This window comes from Trichosurus vulpecula, chromosome 1 (genome assembly GCF_011100635.1).
Source record: "Trichosurus vulpecula isolate mTriVul1 chromosome 1, mTriVul1.pri, whole genome shotgun sequence".
Taxonomy (NCBI): domain Eukaryota; kingdom Metazoa; phylum Chordata; class Mammalia; order Diprotodontia; family Phalangeridae; genus Trichosurus; species Trichosurus vulpecula.
In genome coordinates, this window is record NC_050573.1 from 449,391,748 (window position 1) to 449,413,465 (window position 21,718).

General features: G+C 41.3%; 3 protein-coding genes across 4 annotated transcripts in view; 1 reads left to right on the forward strand and 2 right to left on the reverse strand.

The window, feature by feature from the left end:
• The window catches only part of ATG10 (autophagy related 10), a 335,179-nt gene extending 333,628 nt beyond the window's left edge, over positions 1-1,551 (forward strand). For both annotated transcript variants that reach the window (XM_036742357.1, XM_036742358.1), the window contains 2 exons: positions 259-376; positions 1,210-1,551. In XM_036742357.1, coding sequence (XP_036598252.1) covers positions 259-370 — 112 coding nt within the window. In that variant the 3' untranslated portion in view covers positions 371-376; positions 1,210-1,551. The remainder of the gene's footprint in view (positions 1-258; positions 377-1,209) is intronic.
• Positions 1,552-9,347: 7,796 nt separating this feature from the next.
• Positions 9,348-14,652, reverse strand: RPS23 (ribosomal protein S23). Its single transcript, XM_036734198.1, has 4 exons — positions 14,608-14,652; positions 14,336-14,495; positions 10,030-10,150; positions 9,348-9,529 (listed from the first exon to the last, which is right to left on the reverse strand). The coding sequence occupies exons 1-4, from the start codon at positions 14,609-14,611 to the stop codon at positions 9,383-9,385; spliced, it is 432 nt and encodes a 143-aa protein (XP_036590093.1). The 5' UTR covers positions 14,612-14,652; the 3' UTR covers positions 9,348-9,382.
• A 3,395-nt stretch (positions 14,653-18,047) lies between these two features.
• Positions 18,048-20,623, reverse strand: LOC118843094 (40S ribosomal protein S23). The gene is made up of 4 exons (XM_036750502.1): positions 20,531-20,623; positions 19,103-19,262; positions 18,397-18,517; positions 18,048-18,242 (listed from the first exon to the last, which is right to left on the reverse strand). Exons 1-4 carry the CDS (start codon positions 20,532-20,534, stop codon positions 18,096-18,098), a joined length of 432 nt encoding a protein of 143 aa, XP_036606397.1. The 5' UTR covers positions 20,535-20,623; the 3' UTR covers positions 18,048-18,095.
• Positions 20,624-21,718: the final 1,095 nt, after the last annotated feature.

Sequence of the window (21,718 nt, forward strand, 5' to 3'; positions counted from 1 at the left end):
TTAAATGTAAATATATGGCTCTAAAATAGTATTATTAAAATACTACAGATTTTAAATATATCATTTCAGATGATAGCAAGATCTGCCTTTAAAACAATTAAACTGGTGCCTCGCATGGTGCTGGGCACATAGACACTTAATAAATTTGCTCCTGCTTGATTTTTTATTTATGGCTATTGCTGTTGCTTGCTTTTCTATGATGACTCCAAACCACGATGAAAATGTTGGTATTTCTTTGTTTGCTTTTTTTTTTTAAAGGAATATAAACTACATTACATCGTGGCTTAGCATCGTTGGGCCAGTGGTGGGGCTGAACCTCCCTTTGAGTTATGCCAAGGCAATGTCTCAGCACGATGCAAAAGCAGATTGATCCCAGGTAAAGAAAAGGGTATTTGCAATATTTCGCTGTTATGTGAAGGAGTTTCAGCATCACTTTAGAACCTTGCATTTTTATTGTTATTCAGCTGTTAAAGTCATGTACAACTCTTCATGGCCTTTTTGGGGTTTGCTTGACAAAGATACTGGAGCGGTTTGCCATTTCCTTCTCCAACTCATTTTACAGATGAAGAGACTGAGACAAACAGGGTGAAGTGACTTGCCCAGGGTCACACAGCTAGTAAGTGTCTGAGGCGGGGTTTGAACTCGGAAAAATGAGTCTTATCTCCAGACTACTGTGCCACCTGGCTACCCAAGCACCCTTCAAGTGGCACCTAAAATGAAGGCTGTTTTTCCTCCTTTATAAAATGTTGCAGGGCTGGATTTGGACTAAGGGTTTCATTCCTGTCTCTGCTGTTAACGGATTCCTTGTGACCTTGAGCAAGTCTCTGGGCTCCAAGTTTCCTCATTTGTAAAATAAGGGCCTGGACCAGGTGACTCCTGAGGGCTTGTCCAGCTCTAAATCTCTGGTTCTTTTGTGACATATTGTGCTTCATCATTGCCCTGTAGTCAGCTGACACGTACATACAGGTTCCCCCCAGGCTAGCTTATGGAAGTCTTCATTCAAAGGGCTTTTGGGGCTCCCTGGTCACCTTATTTTGTCTCTGTCTTTTTGCTTTGATCTTGTGCTACGTTCAGGTCTCTGAGTCAAACCCCACACACTGAGGAGTCATGGTTGTAATGGGAGATTTCATTTTCACGAGCAGCTCAGGATGGGTGATGGACAATGTCTCCTACTACAGTCTTCACTGAGCTGTTTCTGTTTTTCCTTAGAAACAACAGGCCACAAGACAGCTGAAGACAAGAATGCTTCTAACACCTACCTCAAAGGCTCAGGTGATTGGATTCACTAAAAGGGAGAATGCATTGCCAAGCATCCTGCAGCCCTGAATTTGATGGAAGAGTCATTTCCATGTTCTTTTCCTCTGCTTTGACCACATCCTTTCTTCTGGCCTTAAAGCTTTACCATGAGACGAATGTGAACATTCATTGTGAACATGACCAAAGTCCTCTGGTATATAAATTTTTTTTTAATATTTTAAATAGAAAATTGGTTTTCTATACTTAAAATAATTTTCACCTTTTATTCTAAGAAATAATAAATCCCTACTTGTACTGGGCACATGGTTGAGATTTAATACCTTGCTCCTGCCTTTTTATTTTTCATTTTATAACATGTTCTTCCTTCCACCCCTGTCCCCCTGCATCCTCCTTATTTCTGGGCCTTAAGTTCTATCTTCTTTAGATTCCATTTCAATTCAGTCAGAATTTTTAAAGCGTCTGTTATGTGCCAGGCTCTCTGCTAGCTGCTGAAGATGCAAAGACAAAGATGAAAATGTCTGTGCCCTCAAAGAGTTTATATTCTACTATGGGGAATGCAAGAGAGTGTCATAACATTGGCACAGATAAGGAAAAACAAAATATATACTAATTAAATGAATGCCACTGGGGAAAGAGTACTGGCTTTAGAGGGGACCTGGGTTCAAATCCTACTTCAGTTTCATCCTACCTGTATGACCTTGGACAAGTCACATACCCTCCATGGGCCTCAGTTTTCTCATCTGTGCACTGAGCAGATTGGAGCAGATGGCCTCCGACTTACCTTTTAGCTCTGAACCTGTTATCCTCATATCATGTGATCCTTTGAATGTCAAGCCTGTGACCCTTCCCACAAGTCTGTTTCTTTAGACAATCAAAAGGAATTGTTTCTATAATAATAATAATATGAATAGGTAACATTTATATAGCACCAGTAGGTGCCAAGCACTGTGCTAAGTATCATAGGTCTCCCCCATTAGATGGTAGGGACTGTCTTTTAACCCTTTTTGTATCCCCAGCTCTTAGTACAGTGGCTAGCACACAGTAGGTACTCAACAAATGTTCATTGATGGGATGACTAAGTGCTTTATATACATTATATCATTTGATCCTCACAACCACCCTGGGAAGTAGGTGCTATTATTAGCCCCATTTTACAGATGAGGAAACTGAGGCAAACTTTCAGCATTTGAATTATAATCAACAAAAATCCTTTGAAGGTTTTACATGGTCCTACTATAAAATAAGGGCAGCTAGATGGTGCTAGGTTGCAGGGCCTGGAGGCAGGAAGACTCCTCCTGCTAAGTTCAAATCTGGCCTCAGACACTTACTAGCTGTGTGACCCTGGGCAAGTCATTTCACTCTGCCTCAGTTTCCTCATCTGTAAAATGGGCTAGAGAAGGAAATGGGAAACCCCTCCAGCATCTGTGCCAAGAAAACCCCAAATGGGGTCACAAAGTGTCAGACGTGACTGAACAACAACACTGTAAGATCACTCTTCATCCCAGATGCTCTGCCATTTAGCCATGGCAAGGCCAGAGAATGAGCATGGGTGGACCAGGGATTTCCAGAAGCCATTGCCAACCGCAGAAGGGAACAGAGGCATCTCTGGGGTGAGGAGGCTGCTGGCTTTGAGCTAGAAGAGGTCAGAATCAGCAGCAGAGCCGCTCTGGGTCTGTTTGTGCATCTATGAGGATGAGGACTTTTAAAATATTCTTAAAATTTTCTTAGCAACATTTTTCCATCCCTCTCCACCCCCTAGGCCCCCCCCCCCACATATATACCTAAGGAATTTCTAATATTTGCAGATGTTCTGTAGTTTCCTAGATTCCACATCTTTTCCCTTTGCCACCCCCCAACTTACTCCCACTTGATAGTGTCTTCACCAAAATTACCTTGTATTTGATAGAGATAGAGATATAGAGAGAGACATATCCATCCCTCCATGTATATACATGCATATGCATATATATATACACACATATACATATATGTATATACGTGTGTGTGTGTGTGTGTGTGTGTGGAGAGCATGAAAGTCAGAGAGAGTATATTGTTATATAAATACAGAAAGGCCCTCTGACTTAGAAGACAGAGAACCACCACACCAACCAAAGTACGGGGCTCATACCCTCTCTGCCTGTGTTGCATTTAGCTACCTTCTATTTATTTCTATTAATTCTCTTATATTCATTCACTGTATACTTCTATGTGCCCTTCTTTTCTCCTGTATTAGAGTACAAGCTCTACCTACTCCCCCCAATCCAGAATGGGGGTCGTTTCATTCTTGGGGTTATCTCCCCTGCTTTTTTCGTTACATGAATGTATTTTTATTGAATAAAACAAGCATTTCCATAACATAGCACATAAAAAAAAAAGATGATTCTGCATGGAGCAGCAAATCTACTATACATAACTTGCTAATCCTTTCAAATACACAAAATTATCATGCAAATTTCTTTTCTTCTCCTCTCTTTTTCTATGCTCCCCCCACCCTAGAGATGGCCAGCAGTAGACACAAATAGGTGTATATAAATATACCTAAACAGTGAGAAAGTTTGATTACAAGATGCCACATAATACCCTTTCTAACTTGAACATTGTTTAAGTGGCTATGTGAGAATATGGAAGCATGAGCTTTGTAGAATCCTGTCACCTACTATGTGCTCTATCTCAAACTGCTTCCTTTCATCAATGTTTGCCTGCATAACAGGCAACAGATTTGTTTTCCTTTTAGTCAAAAAAGATTTTTTTCCTGTTTGCTTTCATCTGAAAATTTTGTTCCATCTTTGAAGACAATCCCAGTAAACATCAATATAGTGCAATAAAAATGTTCTCAGAGAGATAATGTGCTTCCATAAAGGAGATTAAAGTTTTCATTAGTAGATTAAATGACTTGGTGAGCACAGTACAGCATTAAAGAAAAATCAACAAGTACTTATTAAGTATCTGTTACAGGCTTGATTTGGCCCATTTTGTTCCTTGTCCTATGAGATCTACAAGAGAAACAAGAGGCAGCGATTCATTCATGGACTTGGGAGTAAGACTGAAGAGGATTAGTAGCAAGTTGCAGAGCTGGTGGTCACAGATACACATTTGTGTGATAAGATTTTTATCCAATCTGTAAGCAAATTTTGCAGCTACAGAGTTCCTGTTACACATTTAACTGAATATTTTCTGGGAGTTTTGCCAAAAATGTTCTAGAATTGGGAACATCAGTGAGTAAGGAGTGTTGTTGTTCAGTCGTGTCTGACTCTCTGTGACCCCATTTGGGGGTTTCTTGGCAAAGATACTGGAGAGGTTTGCCATTTCCTTCTCCAGCTCATTTTACAAATGAGGACACTGAGGCAAACAGGGTTGGAAGTGACTTGCCCAGCGTCACTCAGATTTGAATGCAGGTCTTCCTGACTCCAGGCTTGGCGTTCTACCCACTGTACCACCTAGCCACTGCTAGTGAGTATGAATTCCTTTCTAGATTTGTTTTTGGAGTTTGTTGTTTGTATATCCCCTGAGTGTTTTGCAGACTAGGAATTGACCAGACCTGTGATGTCATCGTAATAGTGAACTCCCTGGTGAAGAACCCGTCTCTACAACTTCTGGTCAGTATCTTGTCTGCAGTATATAGTCTTAGAGAGTTTGCTAAAACATTCAGAGCTTAAGTAACTTTTCCAGGGTCACACAGTCAGTATATGCCGGAGGTGAGATTTGGACCAAAGTCTTCCTGACTTCAAGGCCAGCTCTCTATCCATTGCATCATATTCCTTGATGATTTACACAACTTTCAGGCCTTTTCTGAGCCTTCACTTACATACGGCTTTAGTTCAACTGTTGTCCTTTCAGTCCTACTCCTTTAGCCTTTGGGAAGTTTCCCTGGAAATCAATTGACTCACAACACTTGTTTTTGTTTATTTTTCAAGTAACAAATATTTTTTATGAATGTGTCTCTCCCACTTTTCCCAGATGAGCAAAATTTTTTTTAATGCCCTCAATACAGATCTACATAGTCCAGCAAAACAAATTCCCACATTGTTCATTCTTGTCTGACTCTTCCTAATGCCATTTGGGGTTTTCCTTGGCAAAGATGCTAGAGTGGTTTGTCATTTCCTTCTCCAGCTCATTTGACAGATGAGGAAACTGAGGCAAACAGGGTTAAGTGGCACACAGCTAGTAAATGTCTGAGGCCAGATTTGAACTCAGGAAGCGGAGTCTTCCTGACCCCAAGCTCAGCACTCTAAGCACTGTGCCACCTAGACGTCCCACATTAGCTGTGTCTGAAAATATGTCTCTGCATTTTAAGTTCACCACCTCTCCGACAGGAATTGAGTGGTATGTTTCTTCATTCTTGTGGACTCATGGTTTATTATTACCACAATCAGAATTCTAAAGCCCAAGACACGTATATGAAAAAACTCTGTGGACCAAACCGAATAACATCAAACATAGTTAATCCTTAAAGGAAAGAAAGCATTGTGTGTGTAAGCATTTAAATTCAATCCAGAGGTGATGGCATCAGGAGGATTAACTACTTCTATGTTAGGCAGCAGCATCCCAGTGCTTTTAACAGGCATTGTAGGTTCAGAGGTGGACCTTTTCTTGGTAGCAGGAAGGGAGGGAGAAGTGGGGTTGGGGAGTACCAGGAAGAGTCATTTTAAGCTTCTTGAAAGCCCAGAAATGGAGTGCTGAGGTGGGTATATTTATATTCAAACATATATGTGTCTGCCTGTATGCTGGCTGGACATTTTTGTATTTAATCACAGAAATTTTTTTTACTTTTTTTTTCCATGTCTGCAAACCCTGATTTTGTTTTAGATTAAGCAAGATATTTCTCATGCCATGTTACCCGTGCTTAGAAAAAAATACAATAATGTGGGTCATCCAAATGAAAAACCTTTAAAGAGCTTGAAAGACTTAGGAGTCCTGGACAGATTAATCTGCTGAAGGGGCAGGGCCTACTTTCAGTTTCTTTCTATTTTAGGTGTTTTTATTTTAAAAACATGATCCATGAATAAAAACTGATTCAGATTTTATTTAACATTTATTTATGTCATTGGCCAAGAAGAATGGACAAAGTGGAAAAGAATTTATAATTACCCCCAAAATACAATCATATATCAAACTAAATATACCTAAGACTTAACTTGAATTTCTTCCCCTTCACTCTTTTACTTTTGGTTTAAACTGCCAACATTCTTGTTTTTTAATGCAGCTGTGCTGTACAGAAAACACCTGATCAGGTTGTTGGGTTTTTTAAATTCCCAGTTCTGATGCCCAAAGGGCTTCAAAACCATGCATACCCTTTGACCTAGCAATGCCACTACTAGGTCTGTATCCAAAGAGTTAAAAAAACAAAAAGGAGAAGACTTATGTGTATGGAAATATTTATGGCTGCTCTTTTCTGGTGGCAAGGAGTTGGAAAATGCAAGGATGCCCATCAGTTGGGAAATGGCTGAACAAACTGCTATGTGATTATGATGGAATACTGTTGTATTATAAGAAATGAACAGGGTGCTCTCCAAAAAACCTGGACTTACATGAACTGATGCAAAGTGTACTAAGTACAGTGTACAAAGTAACAGCAATATTGTAAGATAATCTGCTGTCAATGACTTAGTGATTCTCAACAATACAGTGATTCAAGACAATTCTGAAGGACTTATGACAAAAAATGCTACCCATCCCCAGACAAAGAACTTGTTGGTGTCTGAATACAGAATGAAGCATACTTTTTTCACTCGAGGTTTTTAAATGTTTTCTTTAACATGATTAATATGGAAATATGTTTTGCATGACTACACATGTATAACCTATATTGAATTGCTTGCCTTTTCATGGGGCGGGGGGAGGGAGGAAGGGAAAGAATTTGTAACTCAAAGTTTTAAAAATATAGGTTAAAAATTGTTTCTACACATAATTGGGGAAAAACAAAATACCAAATTTTTTTTTAAATTAAAAAATTTCCAGGTCTGAATCCTCTTCCTCCTTCCAGCCCCTCGTCCACTCATTAAGGCAAGAAATATGATATTCATAAATAAGAAACCATGCGAAACATATTTCCACGTTATCCAAGGTGGGGGTAGGGGCGAGAAAAATAAATCTAGAAAATATGCTTCATCCTGCATTCGGTTCTCTTTCTGGAGGTAGATAGCATTTTTGTCATGAATCCTTTGGAACTGTGTTGGATCATTGGATTGATCAGAATAGCTAAACTGACTATCATTACAATATTCCTCTTACTATGTAAATTGTCCTGCTCACTTCACTTTACATCAGTTCCATGTCTTTCCAAGTTTTCCTAAAACCATCTTGGTTACTATTTCTTAAAGCACAATAGTATCCCATCATAAGGATATACCATAGCTTGTTCAGCCATTCCAACTGATTGGATTCCCTTCAAATTCCAATTCTTTGCTTTAACAAAAAGAGCTGCTATAAATATTTTTGTACATATTTTAATCTCTTTAGAACACAAACCTAGTAGTGGTGCTGCTGGGTCAAAGGTATTCACAGTCCTTTGGGCATCGTTCCAAATTATAGAAAGGTTGGAACAGTTCACAGCTCCAGTGTCCCATCTCCCCTCCAGCATTTGTCATTTTGCTTTTCTGTGATCTTAGCCAGATGGTGTGAAGTAGAACCTCAGAGTTGTTTTAATTTGCATTTCTCTGATTTAGTGTGGTCAATTGTTTTAATTGTATAGCAGGTGAAGTTCTTGATGCCTTTGAGATTTATCAAGCACATGGATTGTGATTTCCCTAGTAAAGAGAACTAACCCTCTCTACCAAAACAAACTGGTATTTGCTTACAACTTAGCTTTAGAATTACATTAACTTGCCAGACCCAATCCTGATAAATAGAAGTACATATAGAATGATTTTATATATGTATACATATTTGTGTCTAATACATCTCTGGGGGGGGCGTCTGGGGGGAGAGAAGAAAGGAACGTAATTTGTAGTTTCACTGCAATCTTTTTAAAAAAAATTCTGCTGTTACAGAAATGCTTATTTAATTTCATAAATTAAAATATAAGAGATTTTTTAAAAAGATACTTGAGAAAGGGGGACATAGAATGAAGGTAGAATCAATAGGTTTTAGTGACAGATTGGATATGGAGGTTGGAGTGTGTTGATGACACATAACTTTTGAATTGTGGTGACTATGATGATGTAGGAGTAAGAGAAATTTGAAGCAAAAGATAATTTGATTTAAAATGTCAATGGGATATCCAGTTTGAGATGTTCAATAGGCTGTTGCAGATAAGACTAGAGGTCAGGAGAAAGGCTAGGGCTGGACAAACAGGTCTGAGACTCATAAATGCAGATAATGGAATCCATGGGATCTGATGAAATTGTTAACTGACATAGTATGGAAGGAGAAGAGGGCTCAGGACAGTCTTGAGGACCATCCAGTTAGCAGGTATGACCTGGATAAAGATCCAGCAAAGGAAACCCAAGAGCTATCAAGAGGAAAATCAGGTGACTAATGTCATGGAAACCTAGAAGGTGATTAATAGTATAAAAATATTAAAGATGAGCATTGAAAAAACACCATTAGATCTGATCATTAAGAGTTCACTGCTAACTTTGGAGAGCTTTGGAGCTCATCAATAGAATGATGAGCTAAACTGAAGAGTGAAGAGTAAGAGGAAAATCCAGGGGAATATCTAAGAGAAATGGATCATCAAGTGTCAAATGTTACTGCCAGATTACTCTGTAGGCCTTGTAAATTACTTCATGCTCCTGGATGATATTTTTTTCATATATTTTAATACCCAATATGGTTTTTATAAAGTTCTATGTACAGCTGTTTCAGTTGCAGTTGTGAAAACACAGTATTTTAATTTTTAATCACCTTGAAAAAACACTTGTCTCCCTTTTTTACCAATAAACCTAAAATCTCTACTCTTTATCTGATGGTATGGCAAAGACTGTGTAAAAAATCATTATGCCAAGAGGTCATCATCAGGATACAGCCCTTCTGTATACCCAAGTCCCCCAAAACACTTGGGCTTCCAGGATTCTTAATGACCTGGGAATTTAAATATATATAGAATGTTTCATTTAAAGAATAAGACTAAAGTAAAGGATTCTCAGACACTCTTTAAATGAAAAAATTTATTGTAAGAATCACTTTATGATCTTGGTCTTTCCTTCTTGCCTTTGTACAAGGCCAGAAGAGAAACGTTGGCTACTTTTACAACTTTGAAGCGGACTCCAGGAATATCACCGACAGCATGGCCCTTTCGGCCAAAGCCAGCCACTAACACTTCATCATTTTCCTGGAATAAAAAATAAATTAGAAATTATCATATGCAAGACCACACGTGTTTAAATCTGTATATCTACCAGATCACAACTATGTTTTAACTCAGCTATACCAACTAATTAAAGAAATATTACCAACTTTCCCAAGAAAGTTTCATTTTTAGTCTGAAGAAAACACATTCACAATTATTGAGGTTTCCTATATACTTGCTTTCAAAGAAACACTGAAAATCAAATGGTTTATTTGGATATTTTTAAACCAGTTTGCTTTCCCATCAGTAGGTAGTAGACTATATAAAAATGACTGGCAATTTTTATTAAATAAACATTTATGTGCATTGAGGCAGGCCATTACCTGTATGGTGGCATTACTGGTTTTGTTCATGACTTACTCTTCTACAGAATAAATTTTTTTTCATGTTTGCAAAGTCAAAATGCTATTTGAAACAAAGTAAAAGGACCAGCTTCCCCAACAATTATCCAATAATTTCCTTTTTGTTTAAAAATAAATTACCTCAATAAAGTTCAAGCAGCCATCATTTGGAACAAAGGCTGTGATTTTCTTGCCGTTCTTGATCAGCTGGACTCTCACACACTTCCTGATGGCAGAATTGGGCTGCTTAGCCTCCACACCCCTGAAATGAAGCGTGTTTAAAAAAATTCATTAATTGGGGACTTCCCTTCCAACTTCCTTAAGGAGTAGAGTGAAATCTCAATTAACCATACATAATTCTAAGAATGGGGTAGGTACTCTGCTTACTAAAAGACTAACCTGAGATCCTGTTTCAACCTTTGTTGCTAAAAACCTAACATATTAGTGTACTTCTTAAGGAGAATGTATTTCACACTTACATAGTGCTTTATGGTTTATAGAATGCTTTTCTTCCCACTATAAACTAGAAAGTACTAATTCAGAAACCTAGGACTTCTGATACTTAAACCCAGCACTGTCCTTACTATATCCCACTGTTATAGCACAAAGTGAAAGTAAGCTTGGGTGCTAACAAGAAATTACAGTGCTTTAGTATTAGTATAAAACTGCCAACTGAACATAGAGTAGAAGGGCCCTTACAGGTTATAGTCAAATGCTTTTAACAGATTAGGAAACTGAGTCCCAAAGTAGTTAAATCACTTGTCAGACAGGTGGAAGAGCTAGGATTCAAAACCACCTCTAAATCGAAATCCACTACTCTTGCCACTAACCAAGTTTTGTAATTCCTACCCAAAGAGCAGAATTTCAAAAAGTAACCCTAAAACATGGAGAATCAAATTACATCCCAGTAGTAAAAAGCAGCTTATTCAAATAGACCCCTGGTATTCTCTCATCTGAAGGATTACAATATTCCAAGTCTAAAGCCTGCTCTGCCACTTGCCTCAGGCAAGCCCCTCAACACTCAATCCTCTCTGGGTCTGTTTCCTCATCAGCAAAAAGAGACTACACTGCACAATAACTGCCAAGGTCGAGAGCCAGGTGAAATGCATAAGAAAGCTGAAAATGATTTCTGAGTCTGGTTCATTTCTTGTTAGGTTTTCTTAAGTATATACTTAAGTATACTTAAAAGTATACACTTACTGATCATTTTTCCAAGTCACTCAGTAAGTGATCAAGTTGGCTTTTGGATAGTTTTCCCCCTTGTTTCTGTCACAAAGCCCCTTCTTACTAATGCCTTCAAAAAGCATATGGTGTAGTGGGGGCAAAAGGGGAAAATATAAGGCAAAGACAAGTACACAAAACCAAGTAATATTAAGGGATTGGAAAGAGCACTGCATTTGAAGTCATAGACATGTGGGTTCTAATCTGACTCTATCACTTATTTATTATCTGTGGACAAATCACTTAACCTCCCTAGACCTGTTTCTTTGTATGTAAAACAATCAAGTTGTACTGGAGGATTTCTTAAGGGCCCTTTCAGTGCTAAATCATACTTGGTAAAAAGCACTAGAGGAATTTAAAGGGCAAGGTTCCAGGGAGCTTGGTGGGTGGGAGAGAGAATGACTGGTGGGAGAGTTACACTAAGTAGGACAGGACAAGACAAGTAGAGAAAGGACATGGCCAGAGGCACAGAGAAAGTAAAGTAGCGAATTTCTTATGGGGCAAATGTAAAGAGGCTGGTGCTACATTGTGGGGAACCTTCAATGTCACCTGCGGAATGAATGATCTTGTGACTCAGAAGCCAATGAACTGTACTTCTGAAGACTCTAGGAGCAGGAGGACCAATTAGGAAAAGAGGCAGCTAAAAAGCTCAACTCAAGAGTTAGAAGATCTGGTTCTGAATCCAGGTTCTGATGCTTATGAATTGTGTAGCCACAGGCAGGCACGGGCTGAGGGACTGGAGATCATGTGTCCGTGCCATCTTGACCCCTTTATGAACTAGTTTGGCTCTACACTGTCCCCTTCTCACATGTCCCTGGTTTACTTATCTTTTCAAAGACCTTGCCCTGCCAACCTTCAGCTTCCTGCTTTCCACAGTCCATTACCTTCACTCCTACACATATGCTGCTGAACAAAGCTGGGGAAAATCGTGCAACTTAACTGACTAGGTCTACTACAAATTTATATTAAACAATCTCAACTGGGCCCTCTTTGTTCAGTTGTTTTCGTTGTGTTTGATTCTTGGTGAACCCATTTGGGTTTTCTTGGCAAAGATAATGAAATGGTTTGCCACTTCCTTCTCCAGCTCATTTTATAGATGAGAAAATTGAGGCAAACAGGGTTAAATGACTTGCCCAAGGTCACACAGTAAGTGTCTGAGGCTGGATTTGAACTCAGGTTTTCCGGACTTTAGGCCTAGCACTCTATCCACTGTACCGCCTGTTCAGATGGCAAGGGCCCTCACTGCTACTAGGCAATCTTTACAACTCCCTAATTAACTTCCTCCACTGTCAGCACCCCTGCCTCACATGAAGAGTTGGCCCTTCTCTAAGGCAAGCTTCTCAACATGCACAAGTAATGCCATTCCACTTCATCTTCTCTAACAGACTATCCCCTCTATCATCCACACAACTTCAATTTCCGTTTAATGGCTGCTTCCCTACTGCCTATAAACATGCCCATGTCTCCCCATCATCAAAACAAGAATAAAAATAAAAACCTTAATTTGATTCGGACAGAGCTACTGTCCTCTGGATCTTCTCCCTTTCTCGGCTAAAAAGTCCTCTAGAAAGCTGGTGCCTCTACTGCCTTTCCTCTCACTCTCTTATTCTCAAAACTGAACACTCTTTAGTGTCTGGCTTCCAACCTAATTATCCAAATGAAACTGGTGTCTCCAAAGTTACTCACAATCTGTTAACTGACAGGTAAGTTAATGGCACTTCTCAGTCTTCATCCTTCTTGACCTCTTTACCGATTCTGACACTGCTGATCACTCTTTTCTTTGATACTCTCTTCTTCCCAGGTTTCTGAGACACCAAATCTCTCCCTCTTCTTCTCCTACCTTTGTAACCACTCCTTCGCTGGTCCAGGTCATGCCTGCTAAGCACAGGTGTCCCACTGGGCTTGCCCTGGGTTCTCTTCTCTTCTCCTTCTATACTATTTCACTTGGTGATTTCATCAGCTCCCCGGATTCAATTTTCATCTCTATATGGATGACTTTCAACTTCCTTACAGGACTCTGATCTCTCTCCTGACCTCTCATCTCTTATCTCCAGCTACCTTTAGACATCGTGAACTGGATCAGAGAACTTAAAACTCAACAAGTCCAAAGCTGATCTCAGTCTTTCCCCCCAATCCTCCCTTCTTACCAACTTTCCTATCACTATTGAGGGTAACACCAATCCTTTCAGTCACCCTGGCTTGCAATTCCTCAACTCCTCATTTTTTCTCACACTCCCATATCCAATCTGTTGCTTGAGGTCTTCTCAGCATCTCTTGCATGTATGCCCTTCTCTCTTCTAACACTCCTCCCACCCTGGTGCAGGCCCTCATCACCTTACAACTGGACCACTGCAATAGCCTCCTGGTAGGTCTGTATGCCACAATCCACACCTCATTCCAGCCCATCCTACACTCAGCTGTTAAAGTAATCTTCTTAAAGCATAGCTCTGACCATGCTGCACACACTCCCTCCCTTCAACAAACCCCAGTGGCTCCTTATCCCTTTCAGTATCAAGTATAAAATCCTGTTTGGCATTCAAAGCCCTTCACAAGCCAGCCCTTTCTTACACCACTCTGTGTACTCTATGATCCACAGACACTGGCCTCCTGGTTGTTCCTGGAACAAGGCTCTCTATCTTCCAGACTCCAGCATTTTCACTGGCTGTTCTCCATGCCTGAGATGCTCCCTCCTCACCTCTGCCTCCTGGTTTCCTTCAAGTCCCAGCAAAAATTCCCCCTTCTACAAGAAAGCTTTTCCAATCCCTCTTAATTCTAGTGCCTTCCCTTCATTCTCTTTCTCCATATATATGTGTTTACACGCACGCGCGCGCGCACACACACACATGCATAGAGTGAAGGGAATTAGATTCTATATGTATATATCTATGTGTATATGAGTACATCTACATGTATCACGTGTATGCAGTTGTTTGCATGATTTCTCTCCCCTTAGACTCTAAGCCCCTTGAGAGCAGGGCCAGTCTTTCACCTTTCTTTGCATCCTCAACACTTAGTCCAGTACCTGGCAAGTGGGAAGAGCTTAATAAATATTTGTTGACTGACTGGGACAAAACACTAGGCCCTCTGATGCCAAAGCCAGCACTTTTCATGCTTCTTTCATTTCATACAGCCTGGCTCACCCTAGCTCGGACTCTTTTCTCCGGTCTAACCCTAACCTCACATCTCTAGTTTCTCCAGTTCATCCGGTATGGGGGAGGGTACTCACACTTTCTCCAGGACGATGCCTTTGGCGTGCGAAGCGCCCCCGAAGGGGTTGGCCTTGAGCGCCGTGCCCAGGTGGGCCTTCTTATATTGCTTGTCGTGCCACTTCTGGTCCCGCCGGTGGCTGCGCAGCTTCCGGGCCGTGCGGAGCCCGCGGCACTTGCCTGGGAAAAGGCACCGAGCAATGGAGGCCGGGGTCGGACCCTCGCCCTCCCCCCGCTCCTCCTTCTCCTCCTCCCCCCGCCCGGCGCCCGGCTCCCGGCCGCCCGCACTCACCCATCTTGCCGGTACCCGCGCCGCTCCAGTAGCCAGCAAGAATGAACTACGCATGCGCGAGTCTGGGAGCTAGTGCGAGCCGGGCCGAGGACCCCCGGCTCTTTCCCCCGCCCCCTTCACCTGAAGGCTGTCCCGTGCAGCGCCTGAAACTCCAAAGCCATATATAAATGATACATGGGGAGGCCCAGGCAAATCCCCAGCATGCCCCGCGCGCGAGAGAGGGAGGGGTCACCTCCAGCTGGGGAGAGAAAAGGACCCGCAGCTGCTCTGCGTGGCCAGGCTTCTTCCTAGCATTTTTTGTGATACTTTTTTGGGGGGATACTTTGTATCCTCATGTGCAATTTACGAGCGTGGTCGTCGACAATACATTTACGTAGGTCTGAAACCGCCTGGAGTCAGGAAGTGGAGTACCAATCCGGCCTCAGGCACTAGCTGTGTGACCCTGGGCAAGTCATTTAACCAGTCTCCCTTAATTCACTACAGGAAATGGTAAACTACTCCAGTAGCTATGCCAAAACCCCACGGACAGGATGTTCCAAGGAGGCACAATGAATTGGACGCCACTGAACAACAAAGACTGTAATAACTTGTCTCCCAGCAGTCTTACAGTGAGCTACATAAATATTAGCTATTATCTCCATTTTACAGATGAGAAAACTGAGGCTCACAGAGTCTGAGATTTCTCCAAGTTTTCTTGACTTAAAATCCCTTAAATGCCCCCTTGATGATATTCTGTAAAGATGATGGAGATCAAAGAATGGCCCCATTAAATTCATCTGAGATATCCTCAATCAGTAGTGTCAAACCCAAATGGAAACTGGGGGCCACTGAACCACACACAAGGATCCCTACAGGCCGCATAGACTTAGAAAACCACACATGCTTACGTATTTCTTTTTATTAATACATCAACACATTAAAATCAGACATTTTAAATCTGGTTCAGGTTGTCAGGCATGTTGCTACCCTGTTTGCCAGTTCTGTCCTAAAACGTAACTGGTAGCTGGGCTTAGTGGACAGAGCCTGCCTGTTAGGAAGACCAAAGTTCAGGACGGTGAAAATGGAGTCCCAATAATTAGATGGAAATCCCATCTCTGATGCGTATAAGCTTCCTATACATGACTCCACATCAGTCACTTGACCTGAGCTGCTTGTTTCACCAATAAAATGAGAGGGCCGAAGATGGCCTCTGAGGACCCTAAATAAGATCCTACTGACTAGTGGCTAAGTGACCCAGAACTAGTCACGACCTGCCAACCCTAACAATCTATAAACGGAAGACAAATGTCTGCACATTAGAATTCCCCACACAGGTAAAATCATAGATTCAGACACCACCACAGAAAAATCTAGAGCTCAAAGGAAGGACCACCTTCAAATGGGGCTGGAGAATGAAGAAACTTAAGGTGTCAGAGGTATTAGGAAGCAAAGCTGGGAATAAGACTCAGGTCCTTCCAGTCCAAATCCAAATTTTTTTCCCCACATACTGAAAAGTACTGTCATTAATACCAACATTATGTAGCTTTCACCTACATTATCATACTTGATCCTTGCAACACGGTGCAGTTGGCTGGACAGACTTCATCTGTTTAGAGGTGAGAAACTAGGATCAAAGGTTTTTTATTTCAAGAAATATTAAGGGGGTAGAGAAGGAACTGATTTTCATAGTTCATTCAGGACCTGAGGTCATTTAATCCAAAACTCCCATTTTATAGATGAGAAAGCTGAGGCCCCAAATAGCAGGCCTAATGGCCTAAAGTAGTTCACTATGCTAACTTCCCTGACTCCCAAACCCTAAGATCCTGTACTATTTCTTCTCAAGATAAATCCCACCTTAAATTTCTGGCTTACTGCACACTTCCCAACCATAAATTGAATCCAACTTTAGTTAAGCACCTGTTATGAGCAACACTGTAGTAAAGAGCCAGTCTGAGACAGTAAGACCCGAGTTTAAAACCTGCTTCTGACAAACTAGCTTTGTGATCACAGACAGGAAACTTTTAAGCCCCAGTTGCCCATCTGCAGTAACGTAAAGAGCTACTGCAAATCACTATACTTATTCTCCTTCCCAGCTTCCCACTGCCTTCAGGTTAAGGCACTCAGGATAGAAAACAAGATTTAAATACCATTTCTCGATCAATTATCTAGAATGTGAAATTGGAAAATCCACATCACTAGAGTCTGAGCCTTTAGCACTACTGTCAGCTTCTGGGTTTCTTCGCTTCAGGGAAGTATATTCAAAGGGTAAACATTACTACATTTAGCTTCTCACTGACATGATGCAACATTTCAGATCTAGACAAATTTATTGCTATGCAATTCAGCCCTAGCATCCTAAGCTGTCTGGGTTTGGTCCCAAGGAACAATCTGGTTTTGGAATCAGAACACAATATAAATATTGGCCTTCTCAGCCAGTATTTATCAAATTCAACATTTATGAATATACATGCCCTATTTGTTTTCAATGATGTTTAACACCTCCTTATAATCTTATAAGACCACAAATTTCCCTTAAATGGGAGCTATTGCTCGCCCCATCTATATCCCTACCATGTAGCCCAGAATACGTGCTTAGTATTTAAGAAACCTTGACACACATTACAATAGAATGTAGTGGAAAGAGCACTGGATTTGGAGGGCCAGGGCTCTTAGCTTTCCTACTATGTGTGTGACCTTGAGGAATTCACTAGGCCTTCCTAATGTCCCTAATTCTAAGACACACGTGATCTCCCCCTTCCTTTAATTCCCAATGCATCTCATGATAGTCACAAACATTCAGCTTTCTATTGAGATGAACATTTTTATATCAAAAAATCAAAGTATCAAAACATGACCAAATTGGGACATATCCATCTCAGCTATATTATAATAAAAGTGCTGGGCAGGTACAACATATATAAAATATTGACATCACATATACACAGGCAAGCTCACACCTTTTGGCTAATTAGTTAATATTGCAAATCTGTTAACAAAAACGTTCATAATGTTAGTTGCAAAGCATTGCAATTTGAATTGCCATCCTAACTTGAAATTTAAGCATATTTCCATTCAAAACAGCCCAGTAAATATCTTAACTCTTAATTTTAGGTATTTCTCCCTAATACTTGTGATGAAAAGCAGATTAAAATGTCCAGTTCAATTGTGTGCGATATCTTACTTAAAATTTAAATTCATCCAATGTTAAAAAAAAGCTTAGCTTGATTCCTATCATATTGTACGCTTGAGGGGCGGAGCTATTTTAATCCTGTATTTGTATCCTGAGCATCCAGCTTAGTAGGTGCTTAATAAGTAAAATACTTGTTGATTGGTACACATCATTCCACTACTACCAAATATTTTAAATAGCTTTGTTCAAAGTTATAGCAAGACAGGTATAATTTGGATATTCTAACTTTTAAGAAGTATCTTAAATAGGTAGAAAAAAAACCACACACACATTTGTTACATGAAAACTTTTTTACTATGACAAAGACATCATACAATTTTTATGATCTTGGTCTTTCCTTCTTGCCTTTGTACAAGGCCAGAAGAGAAACATTTGCAACTTTCACAACCTTGAATCGGACTCCAGGAATATCACCAACAGCATGACCTTTTCGACCAAATCCAGCAACCAAAACTTCATCATTTTCCTAAAAGAGAAACAAAATGTATCTCTTGCATAATTACAACAGACCCAAAGATAATAACATTGTGTTCTTTAGCCTTATTCCCTTTTATTCTGGGAAAAAATACCAGATAAGAATAATTACAATTAAGTAAGTTAAAATCACTAGAAATACCTACCTCAATAAAGTTCAAGCAGCCATCATTGGGAACAAAGGCAGTGATTTTTTTGCCATTCTTAATCAGCTGGACTCTCACACACTTCCTGATGGCAGAGTTGGGCTGTTTGGCTTCCACACCACTAAATTAAAATAAACCACACAAACTGAGCCATTTATCTAGTCCAAAGACACGACCATTAGTTCAATCCAACAGTTTATTAAATATCCTTGAAAAGGTAAGGTATTTTATCTTAACATTCAAGGCCCTTTCTAGTATGTGAAGACAACACTGAGTTAAAAGATATAAAGATTGTTGAGATGCCTCCATATGTATCCTCTCTGAATCTGCTTTACCACTTGTGAAATTAAAAAGCCCAAAAAGCATCCCCTGAAATTATTTATTCCACTGTCTTTTACTGGTGACAGTGCTCAGAGAGTATATGCCTATACATGCTATTTCTCCAACTACCCAAGACAGTAAAGACACCTTCTCTGAATCATTTGTTTGCTTGTTATCTTCCCCATCAGATTGTCTTTTGCCTTTTGTATCCTCTGAACTTACCAGTGCCTAGCACATACTAGGTGCTTAAGGTTAAGTTATTTGTCCAGTCACAGGCCTAGTGTTAGAGGAAGACATTAAATCCACATCTTTCTGATTGCAAGGCCTATCTTTTCCATCCACTATACCAGGCTGTCTCTAAAACTTGTACCACCTCCCCACTTACACTTTTTCCAAGACAATCCCTTTGGCATGAGATGCTCCTCCAAACGGGTTGGCCTTCAAGGCAGTGCCCAAATGAGCTTTCTTGTATTGTTTGTCATGCCACTTTTGGTCTCTCCTGTGGCTTCGGAGTTTTCGAGCAGTACGAAGACCACGGCACTTACCTAAAAAAGGACACTGGACATTTTAACATTTAAATTTAAGCTCAAAAAATATCTTAACACCTTTTGGCACATAAAGATTCAAAATTTGAGCAACATAGTATGTGCTTTGTAACACTTCATTGGATGTTTTTCCAACATTGTACCCTTAACCTGTTTTACATCTTTGATCTCAGGACTTCAGTTCTTCCACATGTAAAATGCAGGGATTGGAATAGATGATTTAGCTTTTTGGTTTCTTTCCCCATACCATTTATTTGTGTAGTCGTTAAGAATAGAGGCTTTTGCTTTTTTCTTTGTATCACAGTCCCTGGGCACATGGTAGGCCCTTTGCTGTTTCTCACAAATCATCTTGTTTTTGTAGCCTGGCACTACACACTTGGAATGTTCTCCCTCTTCCTCTCAGCTTCTCGGTTTCCTTAGCTTCCTTTCAAGATTTAAGTTCAAATCCCACCTTCTAGTCTACATAGGTTTTCTTCCTAGTTCTTCAGCTGTTAATACTTTCCATTTACTCTGAATACCTTTTATGTCATTAAATATTTACAAAACACGGATGTGATTAGGACATACTCGAGGCCAGGGTCTATTTTTTGCCTTTCTTTGTAACTATTTAGTACAATTTCCGGCAATAAGTGCCTAGTGATTTCTGAATAATAAACCTTTATTCTTTCGATGACTGATATAAACCTCATTCCAGGACAGAAACTGTCAATTTTCTTTCCCAGTACTTGCAAATCCTTAATAAACGTTTTAATAAAATCTGAGAAAAGGTTCATTTTCGTCTTTTATAAATGCACAGGCCCTCACGAGCCTCTGCGGAACTTAGGAAAAAGAACTAGCACCACTAGGGAAAAAAAAACATCTCGTTTATGTAAGACGTGGCCCTGCCTTGTAGTTTACAAACGATATCCCGGGATCGGTTCTTTTACCTGGGCCTAAACTAGTTAAAAAACCATTACTTGCAAAGCAAACGAGAAGCCCGACTTAAGAAAAGTCAACAACCGAACACGGGTTCTACTCGTGGAAATCAATCTTTCGGGGGCCACTTCAGCTAGACCCCTTTTCCTAGGATCACGCCCCAACCCCACTTTCTGCCCTGGACCCGAGATGGCGTGGGGGCCCGGCTCCCGCCCCCCGCCGCGGCCTCTTGCCACGTGCCACGGACGCCGGCCCGTCTCCTCCCCTGCCTCCCCGCTTCTACGTTCTCAGAGCCCCGGCCCCGCGGAACCCATGATCCCACGGCGTCTAGGCCCCACGGAGCCGCCACTCACCCATGCTGCCGCCGTCCGGGCCGAGAGAAAAGAGAGAAGGAAGGAAGGAAGCACGCACCCACAATCCCCTGCGGCCTCGAGCTCAGCCGAAGACCCCGGTCGGGGCTGTCCGCGCCGAGCCTGACAAAAGTCACTTTGTAGCAATTTGGGAAGACGGCCGATTGGTTTTTTTTAGGAGCCAGAATCTGATTCTTTTGCGCAAAATAATAATAAAATTAATCCCTAAAACGTGGAGAAGCAAAAGGGAAACTACAACTCCCACAGGCTCTCCGCCCCTCCCCCCACACGCTGGGAGCGCATGCGCTCAGTGCAGGGATTGCCAGTTTCTGAAGCCCCGCTGGAGCCTGGCGGAAGCGGGCGCCACGTGGGTGCAAGAACTGCAGAATAGAGGGACGTAGAGAGTGACAGTTAAAGGGCCAGGGTCAGGTCTACTGCGTGTGGGCAAAGGATGGTGTGGCCGATAACTATCGTTTCTCCTCTGCTTCCTTCCCTTCAGAGGACAAAAAAACATGTCCCGACTTTCCTATCCTTCAAAAACATTCCCTTGGCCCAGCTTCCTTAAAGTTGTCCTGCCGGTTCCCCCCACCTCAACCCCTTCACTTCCACATCCCCCCTTAGAACTCGTCCTTTCCCACTTCTTTTGCCATCTTGTACTCATAGAAACATGACTTTCTCTTGATGGCACCTGGACTGCAACCCCTCACCTGCTCCAGTGCTAGTCGCTTCTTCTTTGATTCCCTCTTACCGCTACCCTCTAATGCACACAGGAGAGTCAGTATCTAAGTCTGTCCCTCCTTCTCATCGCTACTCCCAGAGAATCTCTCTGTTGCTATCTTTCAGCAACTTTACCGTCTTTGAAACTTATTCCATATACCTACGTCACCCGGTTCAGAACCTTGTTAACTATACGTATTGTTCCCTACCCCGCCTCCCCCAACCTCTCCCCCACCGGGTCCAGGTCACCTTCTTTCTCAGGGGCTTCAGTACCTGGCTTCCTCACAATTCTCCTCTCTGTCCCAGCACACTTGCAATGTGATGGCCCCTAGTTCACCAGCATCCTCGTCAGTCCTGACCTTCATCTTCACTCCATTTCAGCTCCCAAAGGGGTGGTCATACCTCATAGTCATACCACTATATATTGTCCCCCAACAGAATGTAAATTCCTTGAGGGCAAGGACTACCCCACTT

Excerpts from the sequence above, each read along its gene's own strand:
- RPS23 (XM_036734198.1), bottom strand. Across the intron at positions 10,151-14,335 it reads GGCATCGTCCTGGAGAAAGT|GGGTGTGGAGGCTAAGCAGC; the intron begins GTGAGTACCCTC and ends GCTTCATTTCAG. Across the intron at positions 9,530-10,029 it reads GCTGCTTGAACTTTATTGAG|GAAAATGATGAAGTGTTAGT; the intron begins GTAATTTATTTT and ends TTTTTATTCCAG.
- LOC118843094 (XM_036750502.1), bottom strand. Across the intron at positions 18,518-19,102 it reads GGGATTGTCTTGGAAAAAGT|TGGTGTGGAAGCCAAACAGC; the intron begins GTAAGTGGGGAG and ends ATTTTAATTTAG. Across the intron at positions 18,243-18,396 it reads GCTGCTTGAACTTTATTGAG|GAAAATGATGAAGTTTTGGT; the intron begins GTAGGTATTTCT and ends TTTCTCTTTTAG.